The 16,757-nt window shown below is 44.5% G+C and overlaps 1 protein-coding gene across 11 annotated transcripts in view; it reads left to right on the top strand.

The window, feature by feature from the left end:
* PKHD1 (PKHD1 ciliary IPT domain containing fibrocystin/polyductin) overlaps nucleotides 1-16,757 on the top strand; it is a 600,926-nt gene that overhangs the window by 31,457 nt on the left and 552,712 nt on the right. For 10 of the 11 annotated variants that reach the window (XM_024765923.1, XM_024765919.1, XM_024765917.1 and 7 more), the window contains exons 16-26: nucleotides 791-905; nucleotides 1,921-2,199; nucleotides 3,292-3,381; nucleotides 3,604-3,694; nucleotides 4,439-4,581; nucleotides 5,911-6,041; nucleotides 6,800-6,975; nucleotides 9,726-9,864; nucleotides 11,960-12,087; nucleotides 14,525-14,709; nucleotides 15,609-15,731. In XM_024765923.1, coding sequence (XP_024621691.1) covers nucleotides 791-905; nucleotides 1,921-2,199; nucleotides 3,292-3,381; nucleotides 3,604-3,694; nucleotides 4,439-4,581; nucleotides 5,911-6,041; nucleotides 6,800-6,975; nucleotides 9,726-9,864; nucleotides 11,960-12,087; nucleotides 14,525-14,709; nucleotides 15,609-15,731 — 1,600 coding nt within the window. The remainder of the gene's footprint in view (nucleotides 1-790; nucleotides 906-1,920; nucleotides 2,200-3,291; nucleotides 3,382-3,603; nucleotides 3,695-4,438; nucleotides 4,582-5,910; nucleotides 6,042-6,799; nucleotides 6,976-9,725; nucleotides 9,865-11,959; nucleotides 12,088-14,524; nucleotides 14,710-15,608; nucleotides 15,732-16,757) is intronic. The other variant, XM_024765924.1, reaches the window with a different exon arrangement.

Raw genomic sequence — 16,757 nt, 5'->3', positions numbered from 1 at the left:
TATATTTGTGGCACCTAGTACTGCGTCTTTGTCATAGTTTTTGAGGCTCATCAATAGTGTTCAAAGGAAAACCTTTCAGCTCTATTCAGTGTGTGCGGGAGTGTCAAGGAGAGTCAGGCCACCTCAAAAGACAAAAGAACATTTGGACTGTCTGGTATGACCTGTAGGGTATGTCTCTCTAATTGCCATTTTGAGGAGGCACAAACCAGACAGTAGCTCTTTCCATTCTTTGTGCCATTCGTTTCTATAAAATTCAAAATTTTTAAATGAAAACACTGAAATATTTATTGATTGAAAAATTATGATAATGATGGACCTTTACATAGTTCCTTTCAAAACTATTATCAGAAAAGATTCTTGGTATTCTTGGTATCTAGACCAAATCAGCACAAACTCTGATTGGTGATCTCTTTTTATTTGTAATAATGAGAATAGTATTTAGTATTGATTGAGTTCCTACCATGCACCAGGCTCTGCACTGGCTGTGTTAGGTGGGTGATCTCAGCTAAGCCTCCAGGCAAACCTACGCTGCGACTACGACTTTCCCAAAGACAACAGGATTGCTCAGGGAGTTGTGCCAGTGCAAAGAGATGGGCTGAGATACTGAGCCAGGCAAGCACCGCAGGAAAAGCTGCATCCAGAGGGCTTTGGCCAAATACGTGGCACAAGAGTCAGGTGTTTCCTCCTCATTGCCATAAAGACAAACAAGGTCCAAGGGCACCATTTTTTGGGTCAGTGATTCCGGACTTGGTTGCCCTCACTTCTTTGTCTGTGTTCCTCTGCTTTCCAGAGCGCGGCTCAGTGGGTTCTTTGTGGCCCCAGAGACAAATAATTACACTTTCTGGATCCACGCTGACAACCAGGCTTCCCTGTATTTCAGTCAGTCGGAGGACCCGAGGACCAAGGTATACACCTCCCTCTCATTTTCCTTCTTCTGGTCCCCAGTCCTTAACTCTTAAAAAAAAAAAACAAAAACTCACAATGAAAGCTCTCATATTCTACTGACAGTTGTAACATGCCATTAAGCAACCAGAGATTTTTTTTTTTGCAACCAGAGATTTTTAACGTTCTGTTTTTGTGTGTATGTGTGGTTTATTTTTTATTAAAGTTTTTTAAAAAAATTGAGATATAGTTGACATGATTTTAATTGTTGAAAAAGAGCTTGGCTGAATGTGTTGGCATGTTTTTTGAGGTCTTACTGTAAGCTGGGCATTATGCTACAGCTGTTATACACCTTGTTTCTAACCTTCACAGCATCTTGTGAGCTATGTCCCTTTATCTCTGTTTTCCAGATAAGGGCAATGAGGCTTAGAAGGATTGTATGGGCAATCCAGGGCCACTGGGATAATAAGAGGCATATTAAGAATTCAAACCAAGATTTGTCTGACTCCAAAACTTCCATCTTTACCACTAATTCTGGGTAGGGATGTAGTTAGTTTTATGCAGGAAATTTCTGATCAGCTTTGAAGGATAAGAAGAAGTGTTTTAACAAACAGCCAAAATTGACTAGTGCCATTGACAAAGAAACACAGTATTTCCTCTCAAATGATGAATATACTTCTATGAAATTGCTTTGGTAGTTGGCTAGAGAAACATTATAGATTATGATGCAGTCAAGTAACATTTAGGTTTCTCAGAGGACTTCATACAACTTTACCCACAGCATCATGTAAAGCTAGGGTTTCAGGTTGTCTGTTTCAGCTCTGAACATGGACCATCCAGCCTCTTCTGAATACTATGTAATTGAGAAAGAGAGAGAGAAGAACGGCTGGAGAAACATACACAGGCACAGGTCCTAACTTGTTGGAAAAGGCCACCAGCCCCCAAATTCCTGTTAAGTAGCTGTCTAGACACTTGCTGTTTGAAAAAGAGACCCAGAAGCTTCATAGTGCTGGTCCTGATGTGTTGATTGGGGTGCAGGTGAAAGTGGCCTCCATCACAGTGGGCACTGCTGACTGGTTTGACTCCTGGGAGCAGAATGGGAGTGAAGAGACCTGGCAACAGAAGACCCCCAAGCTGGAGCTGCTCGGGGGAGCCAGGTACTACCTGGAAGCAGAGCATCGAGGGAGAGCCCCCAGCCGTGGGGTGAGGATTGGTGTCCAGATCCATAACACCTGGCTGAATCCTGAGGTGGTCAGCACGTACCTCCGGGAGAAGCATCAGATCCAAGCCCGGGCCCAGAGACTTCCGGAAATCCAGGTCTCCGTGTCTTCCCTGTCCCATGGGGTTAGGTTCAGGGGGTGAACTCTGCGAGGAATATAGTCCTGCCTAGTGGAAGGATCGCTGGCTGGGAGACAGGAGACTTGAGCCGTGATGGTAACTCTGCTGCCAAAGAGATAGGGTATCCATCCAATAGGGTTGAGAGGACTTAAAAAAAAAATGCAAAGTCTTATTGTTGATATGCCCTGATTTATGGATTTAGTTCCAGGAATTTAAGTTCCTGGTAAATCTTCCTTTGGAAACATATTCCCCAGAGAGGAGATAAGGTCATCCTAACACCCACACCCATGTATGCATGCCTGTGAACGTACACATATGAGATTTCATAGCTTTTTGACCCATTCGGGTCCTATTTCCCTGTATATTGTGTTTTCTAAGTCTGCTTTGTAAGGGTCAGGGCCTTTGGGTCTCTTGGTTGTGCCCCATATTTTGGTTGAACAAGTTTGGTGTGCTTTCTTTTTTTTAATTGAAATATAGTTGATTTACAGTGCTGTGTTTGTTGTACTTTTTGTTGTCCGCTTTTTGGCGTACAAGGTTGACTCAGTATGGACTGTGCCTCTTAAAGCTTACTGTATGATAGTAAAACATGCAGATAAAGAACCACAGAGCAAAGGGGAAAACAAGTAATATAAGATGTTAGGTCTCACCCCATTACAAAAGTGGGATGTGCCCAGCAGGGGATGCAGTGGAAGCAAAGCAGAGGCTGAATCAGCCTCTGAGAGGGTGTGACACGCATGGGGATGCTTCTCCCTCCCAGGCCACCCCTGGGAGGGAGCTCGGTGAGAAGGGCTAAGAGTGGGCCCTTCAGTGGTGACATTTAGGTGTCACATTCTAAAGAAGGAGGGAGGCAGGCATCAATGGGGAGATAGACATGTATATTCTTCCAAGAAAAGTTTTCATTACGTGATGACACTTGTGTTCTCCAGATAGTTCTAGAGGATAGTGAGTTTAAAAATTGAAATTGTAATACAAAGGAAATAACAAACCAGGGAGGTATGTCCTGGGTTTCTAGGTTGTCTCCCTGGTTCAATGAGCACATGTTCTTTAATCCCGTCACTCTTGACTTTTCAGATGCTGATGGTGTCTGGCACAGGGAACTTCTTCCTTACCTGGGACAATGTCTCTAGCCAGCCAATCCCTGCAAATGCCACGGCCCATCAGGTGAGAACCTTCTTCACTTAAGCAGAGGTGGGGGAAGTAAAGGTGGTCTTTCTGCCCATGGTAGGAACTCCTGGTTTTTCTTTCTTTCTTCTTTTGGCCACACTGTGTGGCTTGTGGGATCTTAGTTCCCCCATCAGGGATCGAACCTGGGCCCTCGGCTGTGAGAGTGCCGGGTCCTAACCACTAGACCTCCGGGGAATTCCCTGTTTTTCTTTTTAACAGATTCAAACAGCCCTTGAGGAGTTACTTGCAGTTAAATGCAAACTGGAACCCCTTTCAGCGAACATCCTCCTCCGGCTGGGATTCGAGCAAGGTATGATCTCTGGTTTGACAAATTCCTACCCTCTTTTTCCTCCTTGTCTTCTTCCTTTCTTTCTCTTCTTTTTTTTCTGTCAAAGGGGAACAATCTTCATTTCCTCTCCCAGGTGACTCTGTTAAGAGTCAAATGAAAATATGGAAACTGGATTCGGACCCTGAGTGCTTGGGAGGGAGCTGTTTGGTGTGGGAATCAGAGAAAGAAAAGGCATCCCTCCCGAGCTGTCAGGTGGAGCAGAGTTAGAAACCTGGATGCCGGGGAGCTGGAATAAGGAACTGTGTCTCACGCCGTACAGTGGGAAACGGGCAACAGACATAGCAGGGAAACAGCAAAACAGCGCAAATCTTGCTTAATTCAAATTGCATCTCAAGTAAAGGAATTATATATAAGACAGTAATCTAACAAATTCTAAAAATGTGAGGGTATGTTTTAAAAATACTAAGGTGAACTAAGTTACAGTCAACACTCTTTACCTCCTTGCTTCTCAGTAGTTTTTCTGTGTCATGGTATACATAGAAAAGGGTAATAGATTTTCGATGCTGTAGGGCAGACACGATGGGTTTCTCATGTCTAGAGCCTTCAAGCTGGGGGGTGGGCCGACCACTTCGATCCCTGCCCAGCTCACTCAAGGGCTGAGGGGTCGATGTCATGCTGAACCCATAACCCATTCCCTGCAGACATGTTGGGAAACTCTATATAACATTTACACCCATCTTCCTATTTTGTTCGAAATGCATCCAGGCCTAGAAGGTTCCAGCTCTGATGGGCACCTCACCAGTGGGATAGAGCCCTTTTGTGGAAGGTTCAGCTTCCATCAGCCTCGACACCTTGTCCTGGTACCCCCGGCTGCCCAGAAGGGCAACCGGCTAGATCAGTACACACATGTAAGTAGCAGCCTTCGTGCTTGCAGGCGAGGTGGGTAGGGAGGAATTGGAGTTATTCTCTGGGGTTGAGCCTGGGGAAGCACAAGAGAGTGATTGCCGTGCCTTGTAGGGCTTTTTGGGCTGAGATGCTAGGTTTCAGGGGTGAACAGACACCTCTGGTCCTCCCATTAGCTAGTTGCTGCGTGGAAATGCCTTTCTATTAGCTGAGACCTACAGAAGTTTTTCTACACTGTAGTATTTTCTTTGCTCTCCAGGTATGAGCGCCGATTCTACAGTCAGATTCTGGTTTTGAATTCTGACTCTATACCCTGCATGCCCTCCATGTCTTACTTTAGTTTACTCATCTGTGAAATGGGTAATAATGAAGTTTGGCTTTCAGGATTTAGGTGAAGAGTATATGAGATAATCCAGTAAAGTGCTTGGGCAGTGATTAGGACTCATTTAAGGATAGTTTTTATTATTTATCATAGTTATTGTTATTGATGGATAGACTGACACATTCCTTCAGTACCCCTTGTATCTTTGTGTCAGTAGCTCTGCTGTCCTTCATAAAAAATTGCAGCTTACTTGCCCTTTGGGAACCAGAGTGAACCTTCTTGGGGTGGCTGAACTCATGGTAGTGGTTTCAGGTCCTTTCCTAGTTGAATGGCAGTGGGAGCCAGGACTAAACGGTTCAGGACAGGGCACTGCCCGACTTCCAGCCTTTCCTCTACAGCACAGGCTCCCAACGCTGGGTGGTGGGGATTTTGCCCCATGGGGAGAATTAGCAGTGCGTGGAGACATTTTTGGTCACCAAAACTGGAGAAGTGTTTGTAGAACCCAGCGGGTAGGTTCTAGGAATGTTGCTAAACGTCCTACAATGCACCGGGCAGTCCCCCTCACAGAAAAGCATTATCTAGTCCCAAATGTCAATAGCACCACAGTTGAAAAATCCTGCCATATAATTTGACTTAACTCAGGGTTAGAACCCAAGGATGCTGGTGAATTAGGGTTAAGGAGTGAGGTTCAGAGAGGTACAGTGACTTGCTCAAGGTAGAACAGGTATCTGGGTCACAACAGGGGGTTTCTGTTGATAATTGAGATGCTCTAAAATCCTCACGGCCACGCACAGTGTTAGGCATTGAGTAACTCTCTGTTGGATGAATAACAATTTGCTCTAAACTGTTTGTCTCTCCAGCTAGACCGGTAAGCTCCAGGAGGGCAGGAGCGGGCTGGCTGTCTCTCTGAGCACAAGGCAGGTTCTAGGGAGTGGATTGTCCTTGATAAACATTGCTTGAATTGCTGCTTCTTAGTGACAGAGCTGAAGGACTTCTTGTTTGGTGTCTCTAGCTGTGCCTTGCATACAAAGGCCACATGAATACGATCCTGACAGTGACAGTGTCCTTCACAATTGGCTTTCAAAACACTGTTAAGAAGAACGTCACCTGTGACTGGAGTCTCGCGGGGGCCAGCCCTAACAGGTAGCTCATCTGCGGGCAGGTGTGGTGGGAATTCTGCCAGCTGGGATGATTAGCTTTCCTGGGGACTGTGGCCTATGGGAGGTACTAACTGTCTCTGATATGGGGGACTTGGATACTAACTTCAGCTCTGAACACATTTTATTTGGCAAAGAAATTTGATTTAAGAGCAGTTAGTTGTTACGAATCTAATACTCCCCAGAAGGAGTCTGACATTTCTCATCGGGATAGAATCATAGACCACCATATTTGGAAGAGATTTTAGGGAACATTCCTTGACGTTACAGATGAGAAAAATTGGGGCCTGGAGAATTTGTGATTCACCAAAATTCATTCAGTGAGTGAACAAAGATGCTGGAATATAATTCAGCATCCCGATCTCTTGATTCAGCTCTCTTTCCACATCTCTTAAGGGTTTTGTAAGTGTTTCTAAACTTAAATGAGTCTGGAAATGTCCAGGGTATTAATCTTCCCTGATAGTAGAGCCCAACAGGTGATCTGCTTAAGACACATAATCATACTGTAATTTGAAAGTACTGCTGACATTGTTATGAATGGGTGGTGGACTTAAACGTGATTCACTCGTGTTGCATCCCAGCCAAGCTGAGCCCATCTTGGATGGATGCTTGTACCGTGGCAGCCATGATGGATTGGGTCTCCTGGCTGCATGGTCCTCAGGCCCAGGCTAGAGAACTGGCCTCTCAGGAGAGAGAACTGCGGTGCTCACAGGAGGCCTGTTTCTGCTCTGCGCTTGTTTTCAGCTGGCAGTTCGCTTGCACCGACCTCTGGAAGACGTGTGTGCATCGCTCCGCGCAGCTCCAGCCACCTCCCGCAAACTCCCCAGTGCTGGTTCATCAGATTGACCTCCTCCCTTTGTCTCCGGAGATGGACGTGTTCTATGTGGATGAGATTATTATTGCAGACACAAACCTAACAGGTGATTATCAAATCCACTCTCCTCCACGGACCTGTCCATCAAATGCTGTCTTTGAACTTTTCTGGAGGGGCTGCTTTTCTGTTAATGGTGAGAGAACATATGATTCTCCATCTTTCTGGCCTCGATCCTGGAGAGAAGATGGAGTTGGAATTCTGTGTCCTTGGCCCCCATATCTCTCTAACGAGTTCCTTTTTCCCCCCCTATTTATTCCAATGCTTGCTCTTGCTTTGGGTGTCTGTGATCTTACCCCAGTTTTACCACTTTCTCGCTGAGGGGCCTTGGTTTTCTCATCCATAAAATGGGCTTAATGAGGGCCCTACCCCATTGGATTACTATGACGAATAACTGAAGTATAGTGTAAAGCGCTCATCATGGGTCCTGACTAGTAAGTGCTCAATATGTGTAATCAGTTATTAGTACTACTATCATTACTGTTGTTAGGCCAGCAGGATTTCTCCATCTCTCCATCTGTTAATATCTGTCATACACAGTGCTATAAGGAGCACAGCAATACCTGGCCCTGTAAATGGGCCACAAGTCTGATTTACAATCCTTAGGACAGACTCGGTGGGAGTTGGAGGGTCACCGCATCCGCATGAGAACAGCCTCGTCTTTCCTTCTCCCTAGCTGGTTCCTCTCACACATCACTCAGAGCCCAGGCCTGGCCCCTCTCTGCACAAAGTCCCTTGACCTCTCTTGGGTGCAGTGCTCTCACCTGGCTTTGCTTGTCTTAAGGGCAAGGTGCTCATCAGGGGTTCTCCTGAGGCCACGTGTGACGCACACCCTGGGGACAGAAGCCCAGACAGATGGTGTGGTTTGCTCGCAGGGCCTCCAGGCTTCCAACTTTGTTCCCTCTCTCTTTTCTGTCAAATCCCTTGTGACTCTGGGGCTCGGCTTTCCTGCTTCTCATAGCTTCTCTGTTTCTCTCTCTCCAAGGAGAAAAGTATGGAACAGGCATTTGCATTCTGATTTTCAAGTGTGCAGCTTTTTAATCTTTTGCCTGGAAGTTGTAGAGCTGGGGGCAGGGGAGCGTGGAGGTGGGGGGTGGGGTAGGAGAACTCTCTTTCAGCCCTGAAAATACATCATCTTTGATACTCTTCAGAATTCCATCTCTTATCTGTTCCAGTGATATGAGTGTTTTGGGGGTATCTGGGTCAGAGTGCGTCATTGCTTATTTCAAACTCTGTGTTCTGACACACAGAAAATAATATTCAAATGGTGTGCTGGGGTAACCATCTGAGTTTCTTGGTGCCCAAGACAACTGGCTGGGGCCTTTGGTGACCCCAAGTGCTACCCAGATTCCCAGAGCACTGAGGGGATCATTACTGCATGCACTGGAACCCACTGACTGGACTGGGAAACTCAGGACTGGATAATAGGTGTCATTTCCCTTTATCCTCCCCAAACCCTCAAGGCCCAGGATCCAGAATCCTTTCTCACTGCCATCACCGCTTTGCCACCAAATGCTCCAGTATCTGGAGCCATGTAAGGGTGAGGTGGGAGGGGAGCAGGGAGGCAGAGACAAGAAAGATGGGAGATGGCTTGGGTAAAACCATCTGATCCCCACTGTCCAGTCATCCTGATGGCCACAAGTTTCCTGTGAGTATTATTTAATGGTAACATAAACTCTACACAATAGGGCTCCATATTCATAGTTAATTGTCTGACATTTATCTGATCAGCTTAACACTTGGTTATATTCTCCCACCGAATGTCCTCTATGAAAGTTCTTTTCATCTAGTGGTAGCTACCAAATATTTCTCATTTAATTCCCAGAACCCCATGAGATGGTCCTATGATCCCCACTCTATAGATGAGGAAACCAAAGCTGACAGGATACTAAGTGTCTTGCCTCAAATCAGCTGGGATGTGGGGGATATTGGAACTCAGAGATGGTTGACACCAGAGCCAAACCTTCAATGACTCCATACTCAGCTGAGCAAATAAACTTTTATTGAGCCCTTACTCTGTGCCTGGCGTTGTGCTCAGCATTGGGCCTGCAAAGACTGCCTCAATTGTACAGACTTGGAAAAGAAGCTGCCTTTACATGGTGCCTGGTAGGAGGCAAAGAGGATATTAAACTATATTTGCTGGTCATTTAAACCTGCCATCTCACTAAACTCTCCCTGCCATGCAGACTGATACCTGTCGTGAGTCCCACTTTATCAATGAGAAAACAGAGTCGTACAGAGGTTATAGTGATTAGCCAAATAGTAACCCAATAGAAGTGGAAAGTAAGGATTTGAACACTGGTCCATCTTAAAGCTTGCACTCTCTCTGCACACATGTTGACGCCATGGCTGCGGATAAAGCTCAGGTACCTCTAGTATGTGCTTTGTGTGTTCAGTGTTCCCAAGGGGGTCAGCTTGTGTTCCTGGAGCTGCCAGGCTTTGGGAAGAAAAGGAGGAAAGGGGGCAGTCCACACTGCCATAGATGAGCTGTGTGTATGTGTGGCGGTGTCGTGGTGGGAACCTCCAGTGATACAGGCAGTGATGCTTGGTTGAGTTGGGGCTTATTGAACTTTGCTGTGGAATTAGTCATCGTCTCCTTATACCATGACCTTGCATTTTCCTTTCGCAACTAAATTCCTACTTCCTCTTCCTTTTCTCTTCCTGGCAGCAGGTAGGTAGGAATCTCTGCTTTAAGTGTATGCTGGGATGTGAGTAACTCAGCCTCTCCAACGGGGACCTTCCACACAGCAGGTCTTCCATCTTGATTTACTTGATAATGATTGGATCATTGGTCTCTAGTTTCTCAGGCTGACTCTGGAACAGCTCGCCCTGGCGGGAATCTGCTGGAATTGCTCTCTGTGGTGGGATCCCCTCCTGTCTACAGTGTGACCTCCTGGTTGGCAGGGTGTGGCTTGGAGCTCCCGCTCATCACTGCAAGGTCGGGAACCATCTTTGCTCACCTATCCTTGCTTAAAATTGTTAACTGCCCTTAGAAGACACAGAGGTGAGACTTTTTATCAGGAAAAGCTACCTGCCGTGTTGCTCAAAGCAATAGTTCTCAGTCTTAAGAATGCCGTATCAGACTTACCTGGAGGTTGTGTTAAAACACAAATTGCTGGCCCCTAACCACACCATCATAGTTCAGTACGTTTGAGGCAGGACCTGATAGTTTGCATTTCTAATGAGTTCCCAGGCAATGCTGATTCTGTTGATCTGGGGACTACATTTTGAGAACTAGTTCCTAGTGAATTTGTTTACAGGTAGTTGTATTTTTATGCTTTTCAGAGGTTCACATTACCACTGTTTGAGAGGAAAACCTTGTTCCTCTCCTTCCATTCCCCGTATATTAATCTTACTGGAATCATTTGAGGCCAAAGGAAATAGTCAAAGGAACAAAACCAGCCAGTTCTAAGAGCTCACCACCAGATGGCACTAGAGCGCCATAAGCATTGGTTCTTCAATAATCAAACCTCTCTGGCCACAGTTTACAAAGCAGTAACTAAGAATCAAGTCTCCTCCAAGCTCTTGGAACACATGTATGCTGTAATTTGTTCTTTTAGATTTTCACTAAAATCCAAGTAGGATGGGAAGAATTGAGATGCCCTGTCTTTAAAATTTCTTTTTTCCTCCCATCTCTTTCTAACGTGTTTCGAAATGAGTTCTCCTACTTATACTATGCTTTGGACAGTGTGTGAAAAGTAGGCAATCTGTGCTCCGTTTTCCTTGGCTTAGTGTTTCATGGGCCTCTGGGCAGGACAGACACGGAAATCATCAATAGAATGAAGGAGGGAAAGAGCTTCAATGGTGGAGAGGGAGCTGTCAGATTACCCAGCCCGTGGTCCTGTGCTCCAAACCTACTGAATTATGTAGTTATTAACTCTGAAATGATGGAGTGTAATTTAGGTCCACACTTAGAGGGGTCCTCACAACCTCCTTTTTTTTTTTGGCCGTGTGGCATTCGGGATCTTAGTTCCCTGACCAGGGATCAAACCTGTGCCCCCTACTGTGGAAGCGCAGAGTCCTAACCACTGGACCGCCAGGGAATTCCCACAGCCTCCCTTTCTGAGTTTTCCTCAAGTCCCTTAGTTCCTTCTGGAAGCCTCCAGCCTGAGCAAGTCAGGACAACCTTCAGAGTGGCCCCCAAAACAGATAGTATCTTCTGTATGGTTTAAGTATGCACATCAATATGTAGCACTTAGGTAATATTATTGATTGAAATCACACATGTTTGTTGTTGAAAATTAGGAAAATACAGAAAAACACTTAGAAAAAGTTACAAAGCACTCAGAATCCCTCTGCTCAGAGATAACTTCTGTTAATGCATTGGATCCATATTCTAACAGCCTTTTCCCCAAGCAGTTTTTATATGCATATATACATGTATATGTTTACTTTTTAAATCTCAGATTGGGACCACGCATAAGACACTATGTTTGTAACATGCCTTTTCACCTCCTGGTATAAATGGAATATTTCCCCATTTCATTAAGCCTGCTTCTAGATATGGTTTTTAATGGCTGAATACTATTCCATCTCATGGTGTGTCATGATTTATTTGACTTATTTATTGTATTAAAAGCAGGATTAGTCAGGCAGTGTGTTTGCATACAGGTGCTGGATAAGGACTCCACTAGATGGAGTGGCCTGTTTTTCCTGGAGATACTGAGTGCAGAGGATCTGTGGACTAGGGCCCAAGTTTTCATCTGACTGTGCAAATGCGGTTAGAGAACACTGGGTTCTCCTTCCACTCTGCATCAGGACCAGAGCTCTGCGGACCAGAGTCATCATTCTTTGCTCTGCATCCCTGTGCTTCCAGGATCAATAGAGGGGAACTGTGGAATGCCCTAAAGAACCCTCATATTTACCTTACATTTCCTCTGCTGTGGTGGGAGAGGGGTGCCCAGTATTTGGGAGCTTGAGCTCATGGTCTGGAAACATGGGAGACCGCTGGTCTTTGAGATGGAGCTATGTTCTGTCTGGAGCAGCTGCTGGAGGGTCCCCATGGGTAATGCTTTGCTTCTGATATGTCACAGCTCTGTGCCCACTGGAGGAGCAGAAGAAGGATCCGGGTTGGTCCAGGTGACAACACAGAGACTACAGAGGACAAGTCCACCTTTAGGAGGACACTTTCGCATCCAGCTTTCTCACACAGTGATTCCTGGTAAAGGGGCCATTGGGAGTGCAGTGTTTCTCATTTGACAACATCCTGCCAGGCAGGGTGACAGTCTTAAAGTTATTTTGTTTTCCAGTGTCTGAGAATGACCTTCTTAAAGTTAAAGATCTGGACAATAACAACAGCATATCATTGTTAATATGATCCCAATCTTTCAGTTTTGTAGATGTGGAAACTGAGTGGATTAGCTTCCTGGGGCTGTCATAGCAAATTATACAACCTTGGTGGCTTAAAACGACAGAAATTTATTCTCTTCCAGTTCTGGAGGTCAGAGTCCACAGTCAAGTTGTTGTCAGGGCCACTCTCCCTCCTCAAGCTCTAGGGGAGGATCTGTTCCCTGCCTCTCGCAGCATCTGGCGGCTGCCAGCATCCCTTGGCTGCGGGCGCATTGCTCCAACCCCTACCTCCCTGGTTACACTGTCTCTTCCTCGTCTGTGTATGAGTGCGTTTAGGGCCCATCTGGATAATCCAGGATGAACTCCTCTTCTCAAGATCCTTAACCACATCTTTTGCTTTATAAAGTAATGTTCATAGTTTCCTGGGATCAGGGCAGTGACATATCTTTTTGAGGGCCACCATTCAGCCCACTATACTCAGGCTTGCCCAAAGCTCATAAAAATAGTTGATGGCAGGGTCCAGGTATGAACTTGAGTCTTTGCTTCTCAGTTCGGTCCTCTTCTCTCTGGAGTTTCCTAGGCCAAAATCCGTGGTAGCCACGGCCAAAATCCATGGTAGCCACGGCCCTTCCAAATTAAACTCCGCAGTGACACCACATGATATTGAGGATTTTAGGAATCATAACTCATGTAGAAAGAGCTTTCAGCTGCGATGAGGTTAGAACAGTTTCTAAATCTTCAAGTACATACACATCTCACAAAGGACAGGATTAGACGTGATTATAATATGTTATTTATTTGGTAAAAACATAGGGGAATCAGAAAGGAGGCTCAGGAGAACTCAAGAATGGCTGTATAAAAATTGGCACTTGGGCTTCCCTGGTAGCGCAGTGCTTGAGAGTCCGCCTGCCAATGCAGGGGACACGGGTTCGTGCCCTGGTCTGGGAAGATCCCACATGCCGCAGAGCGGCTGGGCCCACGAGCCATGGCCGCTGAGCCTGCGCGTCTGGAGCCTGGGCTCCGCGACGGGAGAGGCCACAGCGGTGAGAGGCCCGCGTACCGCAAAAAAAAAAAAAAAAAATTGGCAAATGGTCCAGGAGTCTTCTGCGCTCAAGCAGAAAGATGCTGGACTTGCAAAGAATCTTCTTGGCTGGAGGAATGGAGTGGAGTTTTTTCTCTAGTAGGGCAAATTAGGAAAAGTTGATGGCCCCTGGGCATTGGAGTCTGATAAGTGGGTGAATAAGTTCATCAGAGCCCTGCCTCTATGAAGCCCACTACTGTGCCGTTTCCCTTCTCACTAAATGAGAAAGCTGCAGCCTGTCTGTAGAGAGACTTGTCTTGCTGTCATATCCTGTTGCTGATATTCCTTACATCACTGCCTGTAGAACAACTGGGGGGAAAGCCAGCCTTCACCTGGCCATTTGAAATGGCCCTCAAATGACATATAAAATCTTTTCAAAAAAGATGAGAATTTTGTTTGCATTTTGGAAATACAGTGGTATTTCACCAACACTCCAGGGCAGTGTGGGATTCAAAAGGAAAGCTCTTGAGTAGGTAGAAGGCAACCTGGGTTTTAATCTAAACCCCTCTCACTTGGTTGACAAGCTTCTGAATCACACTGGGTTTCATTTTCTTCATCTCCCAAAGAGGTATTAGGATATTTAGATGACCCGCCTCACAGAGATGTTGGGAGTACCTAAGGAAATGGAAACTTTTGGTAAAGCATGAAACAGCGTTCAAACACAGCAAGGCTTAAGCCCAAATTGCTGTTATTTCTCTACAGGGATGTGAGATGGGGAAGCGGTGGTTGGGCTTAAAGGAAATTGTAATGGAGAAACCGAAGTTCAATGCCAACATTCCTCAGCTTGGTTGGCTAAGTTTTTATGGGTGTCAGCTGCTTTGTTCCTTCCCTACTCCTTGTGAAAGGTGGCCGGCCAACTTTTCCCTGTTCACAGGGCCAGCTAAATTTTTCCGGGGAAAACCCAATATTTAATTAGACTTTCAGGGATTACCAGGGTGTCTGGAATTTACATTTTGAGTTGACAGTTGAGATAGGTTTGTCTGATGCGATTGTGTTCTCTGCTTGAGAGATGTGATGCTGATTAAAGGGACCATGATATAAAAAGTGAGCACCTACTTATATTTGCCCTAAAAATGGCTTAAGTGGACAGAGGATTTTCTTGAACTTGATGGTCTCTGCATGTGTAGTAGGCATTCTGATGTGTATTCTCTGCTGTCTTGATGATGAGATGCTGCAAGGTGGACTAATTAGTGTCCTGTACGTTTTATATCATGACCTTCTTCCACAGCTGTCCCTGTGCACATCTCAGCTAGTCACCTCCAAAAGCTCTTACAAACCAATGCTGATGACTTCACATCTAGGTACCTTAATGTCAGTGACTTCACTGTGACGGAGGATCTAAAGACTTGCTATGAACATGTGTGGACTCTCTCCTGGTCCAACCAGGTTGGGGACTTGCCCAGCTTTATAAGGGTATGTATGGTATCCCTTTTGGTTTTGTGGATTTAGTGCTCTGGAGCAATTTTGTGAAAAAAAATCAGAATTATATGAATGAAAACTGTCATGATTTGTGAATTTTGTTGGAATATTCAAGTAAAGGGGTTCAATGATCTTTCTGAAAGTTTTCAAGACATATTTTATATCTCATATTCCTGATAAAGCAGTTTAAACCCAACATCACCTTTTCTAACATGATATAGGTAGAGAAGTTGTTGGTCAGTGTCCAGCATACAATAATTCCACATCTGTTATTGCATAATTTAAGCAGATGTGATTGACTTAGATTATCATGGAGGCAGATGGCACAGCAGAAGGAAGTTTAGGAAAGGATTTGCTGTCTTTGGATAATGACAAAACCAGATGCTCTTGCATATTTAGGGTTTTAAAAAATAATCTAACGATCATCTAGCGTTTGGTTTTATGAAGTGAAACCCGAGATGAAATTTTATTCTTGTTATTTGGTATTGCGGGTCATCTGGTTTTCAAACAGAATCCTTGGGTGGAGATTGAGGAAGGATAGGAGTCATCTCATGGCACTTGTTTCCTGACATTTTATTTTAATATTTTGGATTGAAAACTTGTAAAATAGAAAAGCACATGGAAACAAAATATCTCAAGACTTAGAAGATCAGTATAGTGTGCATTTTTTTGGGTAACTCTACTTGCATATAAATATTCTTCTAGTCTACTGGGGCTTTCATTAGCCATTACTTACTATTAGGTTACTAGATTTCAAGCCCCTGTCTCTCCATTTTCACTTTGTAGCTATCTGATTATCTTAAACAGAATGTGAAAACACCCTTTGTTATTTGTTTTAAGCAAGATTAGACTTGATTCCATGGCAGAATTCACCAGAACTGTAACCATCTTAGGTATCTGATGAAAACCTAACGGGAATTAACCCTGCTGTAACCACTCGTGTGGTATATGATGGTGGAGTCTTCCTTGGACCCATATTTGGAGACATGTTGGTCACTGCCAACCAGTACACTCAGGTGAGAGCGGATGGGCCACCCAAAGTGAAATACTAGTTTCAGGTCTACTGCAGCCCCTCCTGATTTGTAATGTGGACCAATCCTAAAGCTTTCTAATTCGCAAAACAGAGAGAGCTGTGGCTGTGCTTTTCTACCTCCACAGGGTATGGAGAGTACGCTGAAAATATAAGTGCTTTGTAAATACAACATCCTGTTACTATAATTATTGATGCTACTATGGTACCAAAAATAGAGAACCTCTCTAGCTACATATGATTTATACCTCCACACAGTGGCCTTGGAAAGTAAATGAGCTAAGTCAATCCCTTTTCTCTTTAAAAATGTCCTTTGCTATTTCCCATCTGCCCATACTCTTGTTATAAGTCATCTGCTTTTAATTAGAGACAATTTTGAAATGCAAAACTATAAAGAATAATATAACCAACACCTGGGTACCCAAACGAGGATTAACAATTGCCAACATTTGATGTATTTATTTTATTTTATTTTTGGTCTTTATGAATAACGTGAAACACTACAGATGAAGAGTTTCTTATCACCTGTGCCTTCATGCCATCCCAGTTCCCCTTCCCTTATAAGCAAACACTATCATAAATATAGTGTGAGTGCTTTTAATCCTTATTTTATATGTAGAGAATCAGAGTTCAATCTTTTTCGCCTTTCTTATCTCCAAGTATTGTAGAGTTCTATTAGATTAACCTTAGTCCCAGTGAGAGGAAAAGACATATAATTTATTCTTGGGGACCTCCCATTTTAGGATAAAAAAGACCCCAAGCCAAATGTCCAAATACACTCTGATCTTCAGTTACACATCCATGTAGCAATGGTAGAACAGAGGTGCCTACTTCACTGGCATTTACCAGCAAAGACAGGGCTTTTCACAGGAAGTAGGTACTCAGTTGAAAATATAAAGTGATAAAAAGTTCTCACTCAGTTTGAATTTACTTCTGTGTGCCAGAGAGGGAATTTACTCCATATTGAACATATTTAATTGCAAAAATGTTAGGTTTCCGCTTATTTACCATC

This window comes from Neophocaena asiaeorientalis, unplaced genomic scaffold (genome assembly GCF_003031525.2).
Source record: "Neophocaena asiaeorientalis asiaeorientalis breed wild unplaced genomic scaffold, Neophocaena_asiaeorientalis_V1.1 scaffold46, whole genome shotgun sequence".
Taxonomy (NCBI): domain Eukaryota; kingdom Metazoa; phylum Chordata; class Mammalia; order Artiodactyla; family Phocoenidae; genus Neophocaena; species Neophocaena asiaeorientalis.
This window is presented reverse-complemented; position numbering and strand designations above follow the sequence as displayed.